Genomic DNA, 15,846 nt, shown 5'->3' with positions numbered 1-15,846 from the left:
GTTGTTGAGAGAGTTGCAAAACACAGAGAAGAAGACAGTGGCAGGGTTGTCAAAGAGGTGACTGGCACGGGCCGTGGCACAGGCTGAACTCATCTTCCAGTAGCTGCAGGTCTTGTCACACAGGGGACACATGGTGATATTGTGTCTCTGGTCACACATCTCCATGCTGCAAGATAGAGGTGGCCTCAAGTTCAGTCTACTTCCCAGGGGCCATGGAGGGTGGCCCTGGCAGTCACAGTCCAGGCATGTTGGCTAGCTGCAGCCACTCTGTCCCCTCTCCCTGCCACAAGCCTCACAGGCATGTGACCCATACCTAACCATGAGTTTCAGGGCCCCAGGCTCCACTTAAGACCCTGATGTTGTCCGACATAAGCTCCCGTGGTTTGGGGGTAGGGCCCTGGATCTTCACCTTGAACAGATCCCTGACATAGACAGTTCTAAAACACCCACTTATGCCCATATCCTTCTTGGGGCAGAAAGAATCACCAGCGTGTTCCCTCTGGGGTGAACCTTGGACAGTGATACCTGAGGTCAACACCCCTGACACCTCTACGGCCAGGATCCCCAGACAGCCTTCCTACTGTCCCCAGGTCCTGTCAAAGCTGTGCTACGCATGGAGGCCAGTTACTTCTGTGGTCAGGCCCTGGAAGCCCAAGGGAGGAAGGGAGTGAACTGCAGCCAGGAGGCCCTCACTGTGGCCAGACCCATGCTGGGTGACTCCCTGGTAGCACTGGGCATCAGGCCATGACCCTTACAGGGCAAACTGGACAGCTACTAAGATGAAGAAAGGGTGACCAGGACTCAAAGGAGTATGTCCCTAAGCAGCCAGGTCTCCAGGCACCCCGAGGGGCTCACTCAAGAGACAGGAGGCTTCAGGATGGTAGGTCCTGGTCAATGGAGTGGGTGCACAAGCTTGGCTAGGTTCTGAAGCAATGCTTCAGGAGATGAGGACCCAGGCCCTCCCCTACATATGCTGGAACAAACTTAGAAGCCACCAGCAGCAGAGGAGGGGCCTCATCACTAGCCTGTGTGGTGTTCCCTGGCCTGGGGGCTAACACACTGCAATTCCACCTTTGTGACTGAGAGCAGGAGCCTAGAGAAGAAAGTAAATTCCTAGGGCCACGCAGCAAGGTAGAACTTGAACCCCATTCTCTAAACAAAGCCCTGTGCTTAGAATGGCTCCTAGGGTCACACACCCCCCTGCTAAGGTCAGGCTTCTAGGCTGTTCTACACTGTTCTGAGCTCTGTGACCATGGTCAAGACCTCTAGCTTCAGGCTCAACATTTCTGGTAAATTAGGAGGGGAGCGGGCATACTGCCCTCTAGCTACAGCCTGCCCTGACTCTCTCCTTCCTTTGAACTTGGACCTGACTCTGATCTATAAATAGATGCACGGGCTGGAGAACTCATTCCCAGGATCAGATGGCCATCCAGGAGAAAGCTGAAGTGAGGAGTTTAGCTTTCTTTTCTTCTTCTTCAGATTTCTGGATCCACATGAACGTGTGTGTGTGTGTGTGTGTGTGTGTGTGTGTATACAGGGCTCTCATTCAGAGATTGGGGTTCAAGTCTCACCTTTCTGCGTGGCCCTAAGGAATGTACTTTTCTTCTTCAGGCCCCTGCTCCCATTAATGAAGGTGTGATCTGCAGTGTGCTAGCCCCTCAGGTCAGGGAACACCACACAGACTAGTGACGAAGCTCCTCCTCTGCTGCTGGTGGCTTCCTAAGTTTCAGAGGATGCACACACACACACACACACCACACACACACACACACACACACACACACACACTTGCGCTGGCTCTCAGGGACCCTCTTCTGTGCCCAAGGCAGAGGGCACCAGCTCCATTCTCTTCTTGTGCATCAGGGGTGTTGGCCACTCACCACAGATGCAAAGATGCGAACAGGCTAACCGCAACCAAGACAGTGATTGTGGAGTATCTGGGCAGATGTGATGTACACACAAACGTGGGAGAGAGGCGGGCACCGGGAAAGAGGAACCATGTGCCTTGGGGCCTGAGGCTCTGAAGTCTCAGCTCTGGTGTGTGTGACCATGCAGGCTTGGGAAGGGTGCTGAGTCCAGTTGCCTTGGTTTCCCAGTCTACCAAGACAAGCTGAGTCTAAGGGGTACAATGCTGTCGGGAGGCTGGGAAGGTGCAGCAAAATGGACCAGCATGTGGATGGCCCTTTCAAGGCCATCTTCTTGGGGCCTTAAATGAGCGCAATGTCACCAGATGCCCAGGGCTTGGTCCTTCAGGGTCCATCTCTCTCCTCTCACTGAGACAGATGAGCAGGCACGACTCCAGTTGTTACTGGTCTGGTCTGAGCTCCCTCTCCTTAGGAGCTGGTGGGTAGAAGGCCATTCCTGCTGTGTAATATGCACCTCAGGGTCATGCTGTCTGTTTGGCCCAAGACCGGCACCAGGCGGTGCCAAGGCACAGTTCGGCCCGCCTGCCTGCCTGCTGCCTGCGAGTCTTACAGTTTGTCTGAGTTGTGCCCCCCCACCCCCACACCAGCCTCAGCGTCCAATACAAATGCCAGCAGCCAGACAAAAGCCCTTTTTCTGGGGGCCTTAAGCTCAGCCAAAATCAAGAAATACAGTCTGAAGGTCCAGTACTCAGAGAGGATAGGTGGGGCAGGGTGCACAGGGTGATGTCACTGGCCACCACCTCCCTGAGACCTCAGCCTTGTCTGATGGACTCCAAGGGGGACTCCATGCCTCTGGCTGCCATGCAAGATCAACTGGGGCAGAAGCCAGGATTGGATAGGCCTGGGTATTGGCTTCGTCCATGCCGCTGGTCACCGCTTTTCTGACCATATAAATTAGGAAGACGGAGCTGCCAGAGTAAAAAAACCTGGCGCCCTCTCTTGGGGAGTCCACACCCTAGCTGGCAGGGCCCCTTCTATTCAGGGACATCATGGGAACACCCCTATTCCACTACCTGACCCTCACAAGCTTTGAGCTCTGGCAGCTGACAACCAGCCTTGCCACCTCCAAGTCTCAGCCATTTTCGTCTGCCCCATCAGCAAACCCCAGTATGCATTGCATTATCCTGGCATTATCAAGCCTGGTATTGTCCATGCGGACACAGGGACAAGCTTTCTCCAATTTGAGACTGAGGGAACTGGGGAGGGTATTCAGGTGAAAGGAATAGCAGATGCCTTATTCACATATTAAAACATTATGGAAGGGGTTGGAGAGATAGCTCAGTGGTTAAGAGTTCTGGCTGATCTTCCAGAGGTCCTGGGTTAGAGTCCCAGCACCCATGTGGCAGCTCACAGCCATCTTTAATTCCAGCTCCAGGACGATCTTCTGCTCTCTCCCAGCCACCAAGGGTACTGAGCACACATGGTGCACACACATACAATACACTCATACACACAATAAAACACACATACAATACACTCATATACACATAATTACAATAAAACACCACAGAGGCAAAATTGGCCAGATATGGTCTTTCTGGTCTGACAAAACCCCACCTCCTCCCCAGACGACAGACACGGGGTTCTCTACTGATCAGAACCAGCAACAATGCTCCAATGCACAGCTCCACGCAGAGGCAGTGCCAAGAAGGTCCTGCAGCTGGTCATGGGGGTGAGAGCTCAGATCCTCTGGGTAGTCTCAGAACATGGGTGCCCCTCATCATCGTGTCTCCCACAAAACGCAGGGTTGGTGCCTACCTGGGGATGTTTTCGTCCACAGTGGCACATCCATAGAGGAAGACAATGACACCCACGATTGAGGCAGGGATGAGCATCTGGGTGTAGGCGCCAAGCCAGGCAAAGTACAGGCCAACCTTCTCGCCAAAGTATTTCCTACGCCGAGAAACAAAGGGATGCACTCACGCCCTAGACCACGGAACACATCACACCCTAGACCACGAAACACATCACACCCTGCCCCCCTCCCGACAATGAACAACTCCAATTGGACCACTGATTCTTCTGCCTGAGAGTCGGACAGTGAGGCTCCAGGACACCTCATCAGGTTTGGGGTGCTCTTTAGTCTTTGTATATGCTCCTACCTACCTGCAAATGTACTACCACTAAACTGTAACCCTAAAAATATTCATACTTTCTCTCTCTTTCTTTCTCATATATCCCAGGCTGAACTCAAGCTCAATATATAGTTGAGAATGACCTTGAACTTGTGATTCTCCTCTTTTCTTCTTCCAATTACTGGGCTTACAGGTGTGCACTGCCATGCCTAGCTTACTCTGTGCTGAGAATTGAACCTAGGGCTACAGGCAAGCACTCTACCAGCTGGGCTGGATCTTGGAGACTGGATTTTTCTCTTTGGCTCAGGCTACCTTTGACCTCACTATACAGGCTGGCCTTAAAATCCTGATCTTCCTGCCTCAGTCTTCCAAGTGTTGGGATTACACGTCTGTGTCACCAGGTTTGATGCTGCCTCTCCTCTGCGCCCTGACTAAGGGTGCACTTCCATTTGTGAAGCCTTAACTGGTGATCCAGGTGTGTCCCCATGGCTGTGGGTTCCATCCCAAGCCCCAATCAGTATAAGCAACAAATAAAACTTTGTCAGAGGTATCAAGTAAATTAACCACTCCCCGCTGAGAGTCTGCTGCCCCTCCCAATATTGTCACCATTCACATCTACCAAGCCGCCACAGGATTTGAAGCCCAACTAGCTGCCCCTCCTGCCAGCCTCGCAGGCTGTCCTGCAGGTTCTCTCAAACCTGATTACAAATTCTCACACCTTGAGGCAGAGACTTCTTCCCTTCCACACCCCAAAGCAGGTGATCTCAGCAGCTATCCTGCTGGCCAAGCTGAGGAGAACTCAAGGGCACACAGTGGGAATGGCCAAATGCTGGTCCTCCAATAGACATGGCTAGGCAGTGTCACAAACCCTGTTGGAGCTGTCTTGACTCCTGGAGACCCAACGGCCCATACAGCCTTCAAGTACAAACTGGTTCCCATGTGGCTGAATATCTGGAGCAGTTGACATGAGCAGAGACTTTACCATCCGGGACATGGCCTTGAGTCTCACTTCACACAGCCACTGCCTAAGAGGACAGGTGCCCTGACTCACCTGACCAGGTCAATGGGCTGATATTTGTAGAAGACCCCATAGCTTGCCCATTCCTCATATAGGAGCTGGAGAGAGGAAAGAATGGAGAAGGAGTTGATGAAAGGTCACACATTAACGCTGCTCCCTGGGAGAGCTTCAGAGTTTCAGTTAGCCTCTCCATCATTCATTCATTCATTCATTCATTCATTCAACAAATGCTTAGAGAATGCCAGGGAAGGAACTGACATTCTGGGTTCAACCAGGGGTAGGAAAGATGCTTCCAGAAGGTTATGGAATCTCAGCTTCTTATGACTGAATTGGGAATTCATCTATAACATCTGACATCAAGAGGTCACTTAGGTCAGACACCAGATTGTTTATTATCTAAACCACCAGCGTTCAAGCAGAGAGACATGAACATCAAAATTGAAAAAAAAAATCTGGCATACAGAAAACACGAGGTTCATCCCCTGAGATTAGGCTTTTGATAAACACCTGTCAAGAGACCAGGGCCAGCCACATAGCTCAGCCCGTAAAGGTGCTTGCCACGGCAACCTGAATTTGATCCCCAGGACCCACATTACTAACTTGCATTCACACCAAGCTCCGGTGTCATACTCTCTAGGTGCAGGGTCTTTCATGGCAGGAGAGAGAGGCCTAAACCCCCCAAACAGCTGCCTATGGAAAGGGAGGATGGCTGTCCCGCCCCTCTTCTCAGGCCAAACTCCCTCCCAAGTGTAAAGTCTAAGGTTATAGCAGGGGATGAAGGAGCCCGCTAAAGCATCCATGACCTCTTCTCCCAATCCCAGAAGCTGACACAGCCAAGGGTTTCTGAGCATCTTGCTTTGGGTTCTACAATGAGGCTGATGTACTACACTGACCTCAGCTGGTAGGCAGAGACAAGACTCTTGCACAACATCCTTCTGCCCTGCTATACTCACACAAAAGAGCTGCCAGCCTTACCTGCCAGCCAAGAGGTGCTTGCCTAAGGTAACCCTACCGGTGGGGCTTGAGAAGGTCACTGTGGGACTCCTGACCACATCCTCATGATCACCTTGAACAAGGCCAGAGCAGTGGATCTATCCCAGGAATGACCTCAACAAACATACATCTAGAAAGTATGGATGGTGTTGGAACCACAGATTAAAAAAGACTCCAAGTGTGTGGAAAGAACAGAGTGGCCCAAACCCCAGAACAGCTGTCTGTGTATTGTCATTACGCCTGTGTACAGATCGGATGGTAAGGGGACCCAGAGAACCTCCTTGGCACACACCATCCATGCCTATCCTGGGCTCTGTCCCCACATTCTTCCTAAGAGCCCTCTGTCAATCTTTTGTGGGACAGGACTGTCTGATACCCAGTCAAATTACTCTGTTGGCATCAGAATAGTAACAGGAGGGAGACTGGGTAGGGATGGCTCTGTGGATTCCCATGGGTCCCTGCCTCATACTCTGTTGCTTGCTGTGTGTGTCTTCGTTCTGTAACATTCAACTACATTTATTTAAATGCCATCGTGTGTGCCCGTGTACAAATGTGTGTACATATATGTGCATGTGGACACATGGGGACAGCTTGGATGTCATCTGTAGGAAGGCCATCCACCTCCTTTGAACTCTTGTTAGCCTAGAGATCACGGCTGGCTGTCCGCAGCACCCCAGACACCCCCCTGTTTCCCTTTGCAAGTTGCTGCATTGACATATTTTTCAACAGGTTCCAAGAATAGAATTCAGGTCCTTGTGCTTATAAGACAAGTTCTTCACCAACTCAGCTATTTCCCCAGCCCTTTAACATTCAGATTCAAAAATTGGGATGAGGTGGGTCTCTGTTCCCAGATGTGCAGCCATTCATATGGACTGGACAAATGGATTCCCTGAATATGTACAGCTGAGTCTCATATGACTACTAGGAGCTGGGACCTTTTGGGAGGAAATCAGGGTTTTAGGAGGTTGCAGAATTGGGGTCCTGATCTCAGACATCAAGGATCTTTTAGATGGGGCAGGATGGTTGCTGTCTGCAGGCAAGGAACACAGCAGGCCATTTTCTTGCAGACCTTAGTGCCCTGTCTGTTTAGCCTCCCCATCAGTGGTTGAGATTCCCAGGCTCCTGAGATGCTCTCTCCCAGTTCAAAAGGTCCAGATGGGGATGACTGGTTCATGTGACTCTTTGGAGATGAAAGACAGGTAGGCAGCATGACCCACACATGTATCAGCCTCAAGGGGAGAGGGGGCCCTTCTATCTATCTATCTATCTATCTATCTATCTATCTATCATCTATCTGTCTTTCTATCTTTTAAGATATTCTTGTGTATTGCAGTATCTATGACTTTGTTGTGTAGCTGAGGATGACTTTGAACTCCTGACGTTCCTGATGTCAACTCCTCCTAAGTACTAATTAGGATTGTAGCCACCATGACCTGTTTATGCAGTACTTGGGAGTGAACCCAGGGTCTTGTGGAACTGGGCAAGCACTCTACCAATGAAGCTGCTAGTCCAACCCTTCTCCAGCTCTGAGAATTAAGAACTGTGTGTTTCACCCACAGCCAGTCCACATCCCTCCAGGGAGTAGGGAAGAAAGCAAGTGAGAGACTGAGGCACCTGTGAGGAGCAGGGAGCCCTTCTGTGAGGCTGGGATGTGCCTGCCAGTTCCCTACCAGCATGGCTTTCTCTGGCCCCTAAAGTCCTAGATGGGGCTCACACAGGATGAAAACCACCACACTCTCAGTGAGGCTTCCCAGTAGGAACCTGAGAGGAAGTGTCAGCACTGCCAAACCAGGGTAGATTTGGGGAATCCCCAGGCAGACCTTCCTTTGCACCAAAGGCTAAGGGGTGCTCTTTTCTCCTGGGTCACTGTGGGAGCCTGATGGCTCATGTGTGTCACTGTGATCTGCACAGGTTATGGAAACAGGGAGAAGGCTACAGCTCCCTCCAGAGAGCAGAGCAGGCCACCAGTCAACCTTGAGGAATCTACACTGCACCCCTGTAGTGAACCTCTAGCTCATCTGTGACTACACACGGCTGTGTGTGTGTGTGGGGGGGGTGTTCACCAGAGGAGAAGGTGAGAGACCAGGGAAAGAAAAGGGTGAGATTTGGGGTGGGAGAGGCAGGGAGATACAGTTGAGGGGAAGAGGAAGAGGGGGGAGCATGGAGGGGTGAGAGGCAGAAAGAGGGAGAGGGAGGAGAGAAAGCAGGGAGATACAGTTGAGGAGGGAGCAGGACAGGGGTAGGAGGGAGGGAAAGAAAGACAAGGGTGAAGATGTGCAAGCTTCTTGGAAAGAATTTGTTTAAAACCACCTCAGAAGGATTCAAGCATGTCTTGGGTTCTGGCTGGCCCGTGTGGCCTCTGCAGGCTCATCATCATCCTGACAGGTTGGGAGACAACACTGTTTTCTACTTCAGCACCGCACTGTGAACTCTTCCTGCTCCGAGGTAACCTCCTTCACCCTTGCTGTCAGGTAAATGGCTCACAGGGAGATTCACTAAAGCCCTTAGGGGAAGCCTCCTGCCACTTCAGTCTCTGCCAGCCTAGGAGGAGGAGGGCTCAGGGTGGGAGGGCTGTGACCTGCAGCAGACAGGGCTCAGTCCAGGACAGTGGTGGGGCAGACTCCTTCCAGCCACATCCGCACATCTCCCACAACGCCAGAATCTCCTCCTTAGAGGTCTGGCTGCCCCCTTCTCTGTGGGACCCTTTCTGGCCTCGGCAGGATCCAACAGCTGGCTGTAGCAATGCCCCGGCTCAGGTGTGTCCTGACTTTGGTTAGGGTCTGTCTTGGGGAAGATCAGCTACCTGCGGCTGTGGTGGAGGTTGCCGGCAGCCAGTCTGTGCTGAGATCTGCTCACAGCTCCCTCTGGCAGAAACCTCACTGCCACACTGCTCAGCCCAGGAAGATGTCCTTGCTGTACTTGTTTCTCTGCTCCTGTCAGGTTCCTGGCGTCAGGCTCCCAGGGTTCCTATTCATCCATTCATCTACCAGCCCATCTTTACAGCCATCCAGCCACCCACCCATCACCTGTCTATTTATCCATGGATAGGGCAGGAATTGCAAGGAAGAAGCCACCGTTTTTGTTACAGAAAAGGGAAAAATTTCAAACCAAGTCACTTTGAATGGAGCCATCATGGGGGAATAGAGGTTCTGCGATAGGACCAAAATGCTTACCTGGCCTTCCCTTCTTCCTTCCATCCATCATATCTACTCACTGATACATCTGCCCACTTGTCCATCTACCCATCCATCCACCAATCATCCATCCATCCATCCATCCATCCACCTATCCACTCATCTATCCATTCACTCACCTATCTATCCATCTACCTACTCATCAATCTAGCCATCCTTATATCCATCTACTTACCAGATCATCCATCCATCCATCCATCCATCCATCCATCCATCCATCCACTCTTTCAACTATCCTTATATATACCCATCCATTTATTCATCTATCCATGCATCTATCTTTCCATATAACTAATTACTCATTCATCCATGTACCCATCCACCCACCCACCCACCCACCCACCCATCCCTCCTTATATCCACCCACCCACTTGAGCATCATTATTCTCTGGTTTTTCAATGGGCCAGGCCTTGTATACTTTGCTGGGACATTTAATTCAGTGGAGTGTGGGGTGTTCCCAGGAGAGTTAAATAGTTGGGCCTGAACAACCTGGAACCATGTTGCTGAACCTGACACTTAGCAGAGCCAGGAAGTTATCTGAATAAGTAACAGCTATTCCTGACATGGTGTGACTGTCATCCAAATTACTATGACCAGCATGACAACTAGTAGGTTGTGTTCTGGGGCAAGCAGGGGGCTAGGGATGGGGGAGCAAAATGGGGTTGCTGCTGTCCATGGAAGAAAGACCTCAGTCAAGAGCCTGAGACACAAGGGGTGAGGGAGACCCAGAGTTGGCTAGGACACGGAGTGGACCATGCTTCTCCAGCAGGATTGGATAGGGAGTTCATCGGGTCATGGGGTCTCAGATGAATGCCAGATGGGACACTAAAAATAACCAAATATGTCATTTTTATGCTAAATCAGATAGAATCTTCAGCTAGATTCCCGGGCAGGCAAGTTACATCAAGTACTAACCATTTGAAAACAAGCCTGGGGCTGGAGGAGTCTGAGAGGGAAGAACATACCACCCAGAGGTCCCCCAGGCCTGAGGTTTGGGGACAAAGCCTCTATTGTGAAGTTCACAAGGACGCACGCATGCACGCCACTTGCAGAGGGACAGGGACGCCCCTCTCTAGGAAGGAGCCTGGGTTTGTTGGGCTAACAGACAGGCTTGTATGAATGCAGTGTGGAAGGCTGTCAAGGGACAGGGGCATTCCTGAGTGGAGAGCAGGCATCTGGGGAGGGAAACGCTCACTCAGGAGCAGCTTCATGGGGATCCCCTGGGCAGAGTGAGGATTCTGGGCTGCTGGAGAAATGAGGAAGGCCAGCAGTGAATGGCATGTAGTGTTTCCCAGAGGGCACTCCACTGACCTCCGGCTTGGTAACTTCCCTGTTCGAAAGAATTCCAGGACAGCTAGGTTTGAACACCATGAAACCAGTTCCCCAGGATGCTGTGGGGACTGTGGCTCTCTGGGCAACTGGCCACTGCTGAGTCCATGTTTACAGATCCTGGTGTCGGTGGAATGAGGCCAGGTGCCTTCAACAAGGAGCCAGGGACAAGGTACAGGGTGACCCCGTAAGATAGGGGTTCCCTGGAAATCAGTGTAGGAGAGGAGGGTAGAGAGGAAGAGGCGGGCTCCGAAGAGGTATTTTTCCTTTGCATGGTCAGCTGCCTGTCAAGGGCAGGGTAAAGGGACTGCGGAAAGGAAACAGAGAGCCCCTCAGGCCATTCATCCCTCCCAGCCCCGCCTCCCACTCAGCTGTTGCAGACTTACTTTCCTGTCGTTGAACTCAACGTTGTCACCCTCATAGTCTCCCTGTGAATGGAAGCAGAAGTAAGTTCTGACTGGGCCACAAGGTATGAGGCTTGCCAGTTACCCCTCCTCCCACTGTCAGGGCTGTGTGAGCCCCAATTCCCAGTCAGGGCTGTGTGAGTCCCTCTTCCTATGGTCAGGGTTATGTGAGCCCCGCTTCCCATGGTCAGGGTTGTGTGAGCCCTGCTTCCCATGGTCAGGGCTGTGTGAGCCCCAACTCCCATGGTGAAGGCTGTTTGAGCCCCTTTTCCCATGGTCAGTGTTGTGTGAGCCCCGCTTCCCATGGTCAGGGCTGTGTGAGCCCCAACTCCCACGGTGAGGGCTGTGTGAGCCCCAACTCCCATGGTCAGGATTGTGAGTCCTGCTGGCCACTTTGCCTCTGACACCAGACTCCCCAAGATTTGTCTCCCATCAACACAGAGTGGGATCCCAGAGGAGACCGTAGCATTTCTTTGAAGTTGGCAGGGTTAAAGAAAGAGGCCTTTGAGGGAAAAGCCTGCTGAACAAGAACATATGGCATATTCTGAGATGTCCCCAGAGTCTTGTCTAGGCTTCCACTGTCAGGTGTACCACAGTAAATCACACAATTTCTGAATATCCAGATCCCTGAGCCCAACATGCCCAGAGACTCAAATATGCAGCCTGACCTTCCTGAGGACACACAGCGAAGTGTTTAGTCAGACCTGGAACTCACAACCAGATTGCTAAAGTCAAAGGAAGAGAGGATCCAAAAGCTGAAAGTGAGCCCCAAAACCACTAAGCGGGAACAGCAAGAGAGTCGCTCTCCCCAGCAATCCACACCATATGTAGCTGACCTGGGTCAACCACCCGCTTTTGCTGGTCATTAGCAAGATACATCATGGCCCCTTAAGAGCCTGTCTAGAGCCACCTTCTCCCCTCCATTGGTCGGCAATGTTTGCAGTGCCTGCCACCTCTGCCAGGTGGGGAAGATCTGGCCATGTCCTCAAGCAAGCGGCCCACTGCTTCCTTCTGGACTCCAGGGATCCCCTCCCACCCAGGCTCAGATCCTTTCGGTGTTTTCATGAATGGGTCTCATGGTGCCAGTATGGATTCATTCATACCGGAGGCTTGCTTGTGCTGACTCGAAGGCAGGCAGAAGCCAACCCGGAAGGAAGCTGAGAAGCCACAAGCAGCCAATATAAATGTCACCAGCCTTTCTGTGCAGGTGACACCTCTGATTACTGGAGACCTCCCCAGGGTCTCACTCTGAATAGGTGACTCTTAGCTCAGAGGACTAATGCTAGCTACTCAGCTGACCGCGGTGCCCATATCCATCATGGCTACCCAGCTGGCGGCAGTGCCCATATCCACCATGGCTACCCAGCTGGCAGCAGTGCCCCACAGCCACCATGGTACCCAGCTGGTTACAGTGCCCACAGCCACCATGGTACCCAGCTGGTTACAGTGCCCACAGCCACCATGGCTACTCAGCTGGTCACAGTGCCCACAGCCACCATGGTTACCCAGCTGGCAGCAGTGCTCCACAGCCACCATGGTACCCAGCTGGTTACAGTGCCCACAGCCACCATGGTACCCAGCTGGTTACAGTGCCCACAGCCACCATGGCTACTCAGCTGGTCACAGTGCCCACAGCCACCATGGCTACCCAGCTGGTCACAGTGCCCACAGCCACCATGGCTACCCAGCTGGTCACAGTACCCACAGCTACCATGGCTACCCAGCTGGTCATAGTGCCCACAGCTACCATGGCTACTCAGCAGGTCAGAGTGCCCATGTCCACCATGGCTACCCTACTGGCCACAGTGCCCACAGCCACCATGGCTACCTAGCTGGTCAGAGTGCCCATGTCCACCATGGCTACTCTACTGGCCACAGTGCCCACAGCCACCATGGCTACCCAGCTGGTCAGAGTGCCCATGTCCACCATGGCTACTCTACTGGCCACAGTGCCCACAGCCACCATGGCTACCCAGCTGGTTGCAGTGCCCAACATCCACCTAGAGATATTAGGTGAAAGAAAAAACAGTCCATAGGGATGGGGAGAGGATGAGGATGCCCCCGGCTAGGAATGAAGACAGGGGCATGAGTGGAGGACAGGAGATGGATGCAGAATATACAGGCAAGCACCAAGCACTGTAGAGTAAGCATAGTCACCAATCCCTCTCTGGTCCAGTCTCACTTAACCTCCATCTGTGCCCTCTGTTTAAGGGCACAAGGTAGACCTGGCTCACTTCAGAGCAAGTTATTTTTCTTAGAATTAGTTTTGTATTTTGCTTTCATGTTTGGTTTTGGAGATAGGGTTTCTTTGTGTAGCCTTGGCTGTCGTAGAACTAGCTCTGCAAACCAGGCTGGCCTTGAACTCACAGAGATCCGCCTGCCTCTGCCTCCCAAGTGCTGGTATTAAAAGCATGCTTATTTAGTATTTTGCTACAAGGTCCTACTAGGCAGCTCAGGTTAGCCTCAAACTCACCATCCTCCTGCTTCAGCCTCCTGAGTTATGAGATGGCAGCTGTGTGACATCACTCCTGACTTCCCTAGTTGTTTCAGTGTGAGCTTGATACTTAATGGAATGTGTGCTGTTTGGTTGTTTGCTAAGTTTATAGATGGAAATTTCCTTAATGTCCAGAGGTTCTAGGCTCTGCTTCTAGGCTGTGCATTCCTGAGCAAGCTGCCTGAGTCCCACAAGCCTCTGTTTCCCCATCTTTAACATGGAAAGTGTGGCTTTCATAGAGCTGCTGCATAAGGAACGATGACAGCTCTGCTTGGCAAAGAAAGAGCATTTGACCTTCAGGAAAGGGAAACACGTGGTGGCACCACTAGGGACATGCAACAGGGTGCCAATCACAAGTGGTCTTTATTCACAGTTCCTCGCAGGGATCTGTGACTTTTGGAAAGCTTCTAAACCTCTCTGAATCTGTATTTTCACTGGGTTAAATGAGATAAAATTTCCAGTGTATGCAGTGGTTGGAGTGTAGTAGGTTCTGCGAAAAGTTTTCCAATCCTTTCCCTTTAAGATGTAAAGGGCCAGCTCAAAGCCGACCAGGGCCTAGAAACACTTTAACTTCTGGGCTCCAGCTATACCAGTGAAGGCAGGGCAGTGCTAGGCTGGGCATGGCTGTATCCTGGAGCCCAGTGGTATCCTGAAGAGGTGGGGGCTCAAGAGTGGAGCAGAGACTTCATGGGAGGGACCAGAAGTACTGTCAGGGCCTGAAGGATCAGGGCACTACCCTGGAAATATTTACAAAGCAACATATCCCTTGAGGAGGAGGCCAGAGAACCCAAGTCCCACTAACAGCTAACACCACACACACACACACACACACACACACACACACACGTATGCATGCACACTGTGGCCTGGCAGCCCTCTCCCTGTGGGATAAGGGGCCTTGGAAGGCCAGCGAAGGGAGGAAGGCATCAAGGGGACTGGAGAGAAGAGGCAGAGAAAAACATCGCCGCAGGCAAACAGAAGAGGAGCACATACAAAGGCACAATTGACCCCAAATCCCTAGCTCTACAGAGTGGTGAGGGCCCCAGTTAGGGTTGGGAAGGTAAGATGAGGGGACAGATGAGCCTAGCTTGGCCTCTCCCGCAAAGTCCCCCACATGGCCTATTGCCCTGTGCTATTTCAGCAATCCTGTCTCCTCCTAAAAGTGATTTCTTGCTGGACTTGCTCTGATACCCACATCTGTCCTGCTGTTATAGACATTAGTCCTACCAAGCTGCTCAAGGCCAGTGGAAGCAAGAGCAGAAGCATGAGATCCCGGTCTGCCAACCCCCAGGCCTGTCTTCCTTCCTTTCTGCTCTGGGCTCCTGGTCCAGCTACACTCTACATTTGGCGAGTTCCAGGGAGCCTCTGCTGGGGCTCACACATTCCTCAGGCCCCACAGCATAATCCCGGTTTCCATGAAGAAAATAAGGAGACTATCTCACCCTATCTCTTCACCCCTGGCCACAGCAAAAGTGAAATTTGTCAAAGAGAGGCCAGCTGGATTTGGACACTCAACCCAGGAAGCTGGTCATTTGCTGTACACAGAGCCCTGGTGAATGCCAGAGCCCAGGGTGGCAGAGCTGGAGCCAGGGCAAACACCCTGTGGATCAGCTGGCTGCGAGGTATGGAGGAAGCCAGCCTGGCCTCTCCCACAGTCTTCCCCGTTTTCATGGGATTGTTCTGTCTGCCAAGACAGCCCTGTGTGTGACTTTTCCAGCTCCCACTGAGGGGGACAGAGAAGGCCAAGCAGGAAGCTGTGACCGCAGGATAACTGAAGCTCCCAAGAGGCATGGCCCTTGAAGACTGGGGGTGGGTGGGGAATCAAACGATGCAGAATTAAGTATGTGTGAAGGTTACTTACGTCGTGCAGAGGGTACGCGGCTGAGTATACGCCGTTGGCCAGAAGGCTGGTGATGCCTTAAAAACAGAGGTAGAGAGAAGTTAAGGACCAGCAGGCCTGCTGCCCACATCTGGAAGTCAGAGCCATCACAGGGTGCTCCGGTTCACAGGGAGGATGCTGCTCAAAGCCAAACGCACCAGGCTACCTAGAGCCCAGTCACCATCTTGGGGTTCTTCCCCGGGGTAGAACGCAGCAGGGCGAGTTAGCTATCCACTAGAGATGATTTCAACATGCTTGATTGGTAGGGTTAGGAAGACGCAGAGCACACCCCAAGAGGAAGTTCTGTCCCTGAGGAAGGAGGCAGGAGCAGTTCAGTCACCCCCAAACCTCGGATTCGCCAGTTACCCCCACCGGCCTGAGGGAGAGTCTGCAGATGGAAAGATGGCCTCCGAGCGGTCAGAGAAGCTGATCATGAGAAGATGGACGGATGGGAAATTGATGGTGTCAGGAAACACACATACAATTTGGAATTAGCTTGTAAGTTGATGGGAGAAGCGGAAGAGGAGGCCCCGC

General features: G+C 52.1%; 1 protein-coding gene across 1 annotated transcript in view; it reads right to left on the bottom strand.

Moving 5' to 3' along the window:
* Positions 1-24: 24 nt before the first annotated feature.
* LOC121454472 (anoctamin-1-like) overlaps positions 25-15,846 on the bottom strand; it is a gene marked incomplete at its 3' end in the record, with an annotated part of 102,992 nt that continues 87,170 nt past the window's right edge. Inside the window, exons 9-13 of the mRNA XM_041661839.1 lie at positions 15,295-15,350; positions 10,922-10,963; positions 5,052-5,116; positions 3,684-3,818; positions 25-166 (exon numbers count right to left, since the gene is read on the bottom strand). Coding sequence (XP_041517773.1) covers positions 25-166; positions 3,684-3,818; positions 5,052-5,116; positions 10,922-10,963; positions 15,295-15,350 — 440 coding nt within the window. The remainder of the gene's footprint in view (positions 167-3,683; positions 3,819-5,051; positions 5,117-10,921; positions 10,964-15,294; positions 15,351-15,846) is intronic.

Source organism: Microtus oregoni, unplaced genomic scaffold (assembly GCF_018167655.1).
Source record: "Microtus oregoni isolate MIOR12 unplaced genomic scaffold, Mior012 000012F_ref0000307, whole genome shotgun sequence".
Taxonomy (NCBI): domain Eukaryota; kingdom Metazoa; phylum Chordata; class Mammalia; order Rodentia; family Cricetidae; genus Microtus; species Microtus oregoni.
This window is presented reverse-complemented; position numbering and strand designations above follow the sequence as displayed.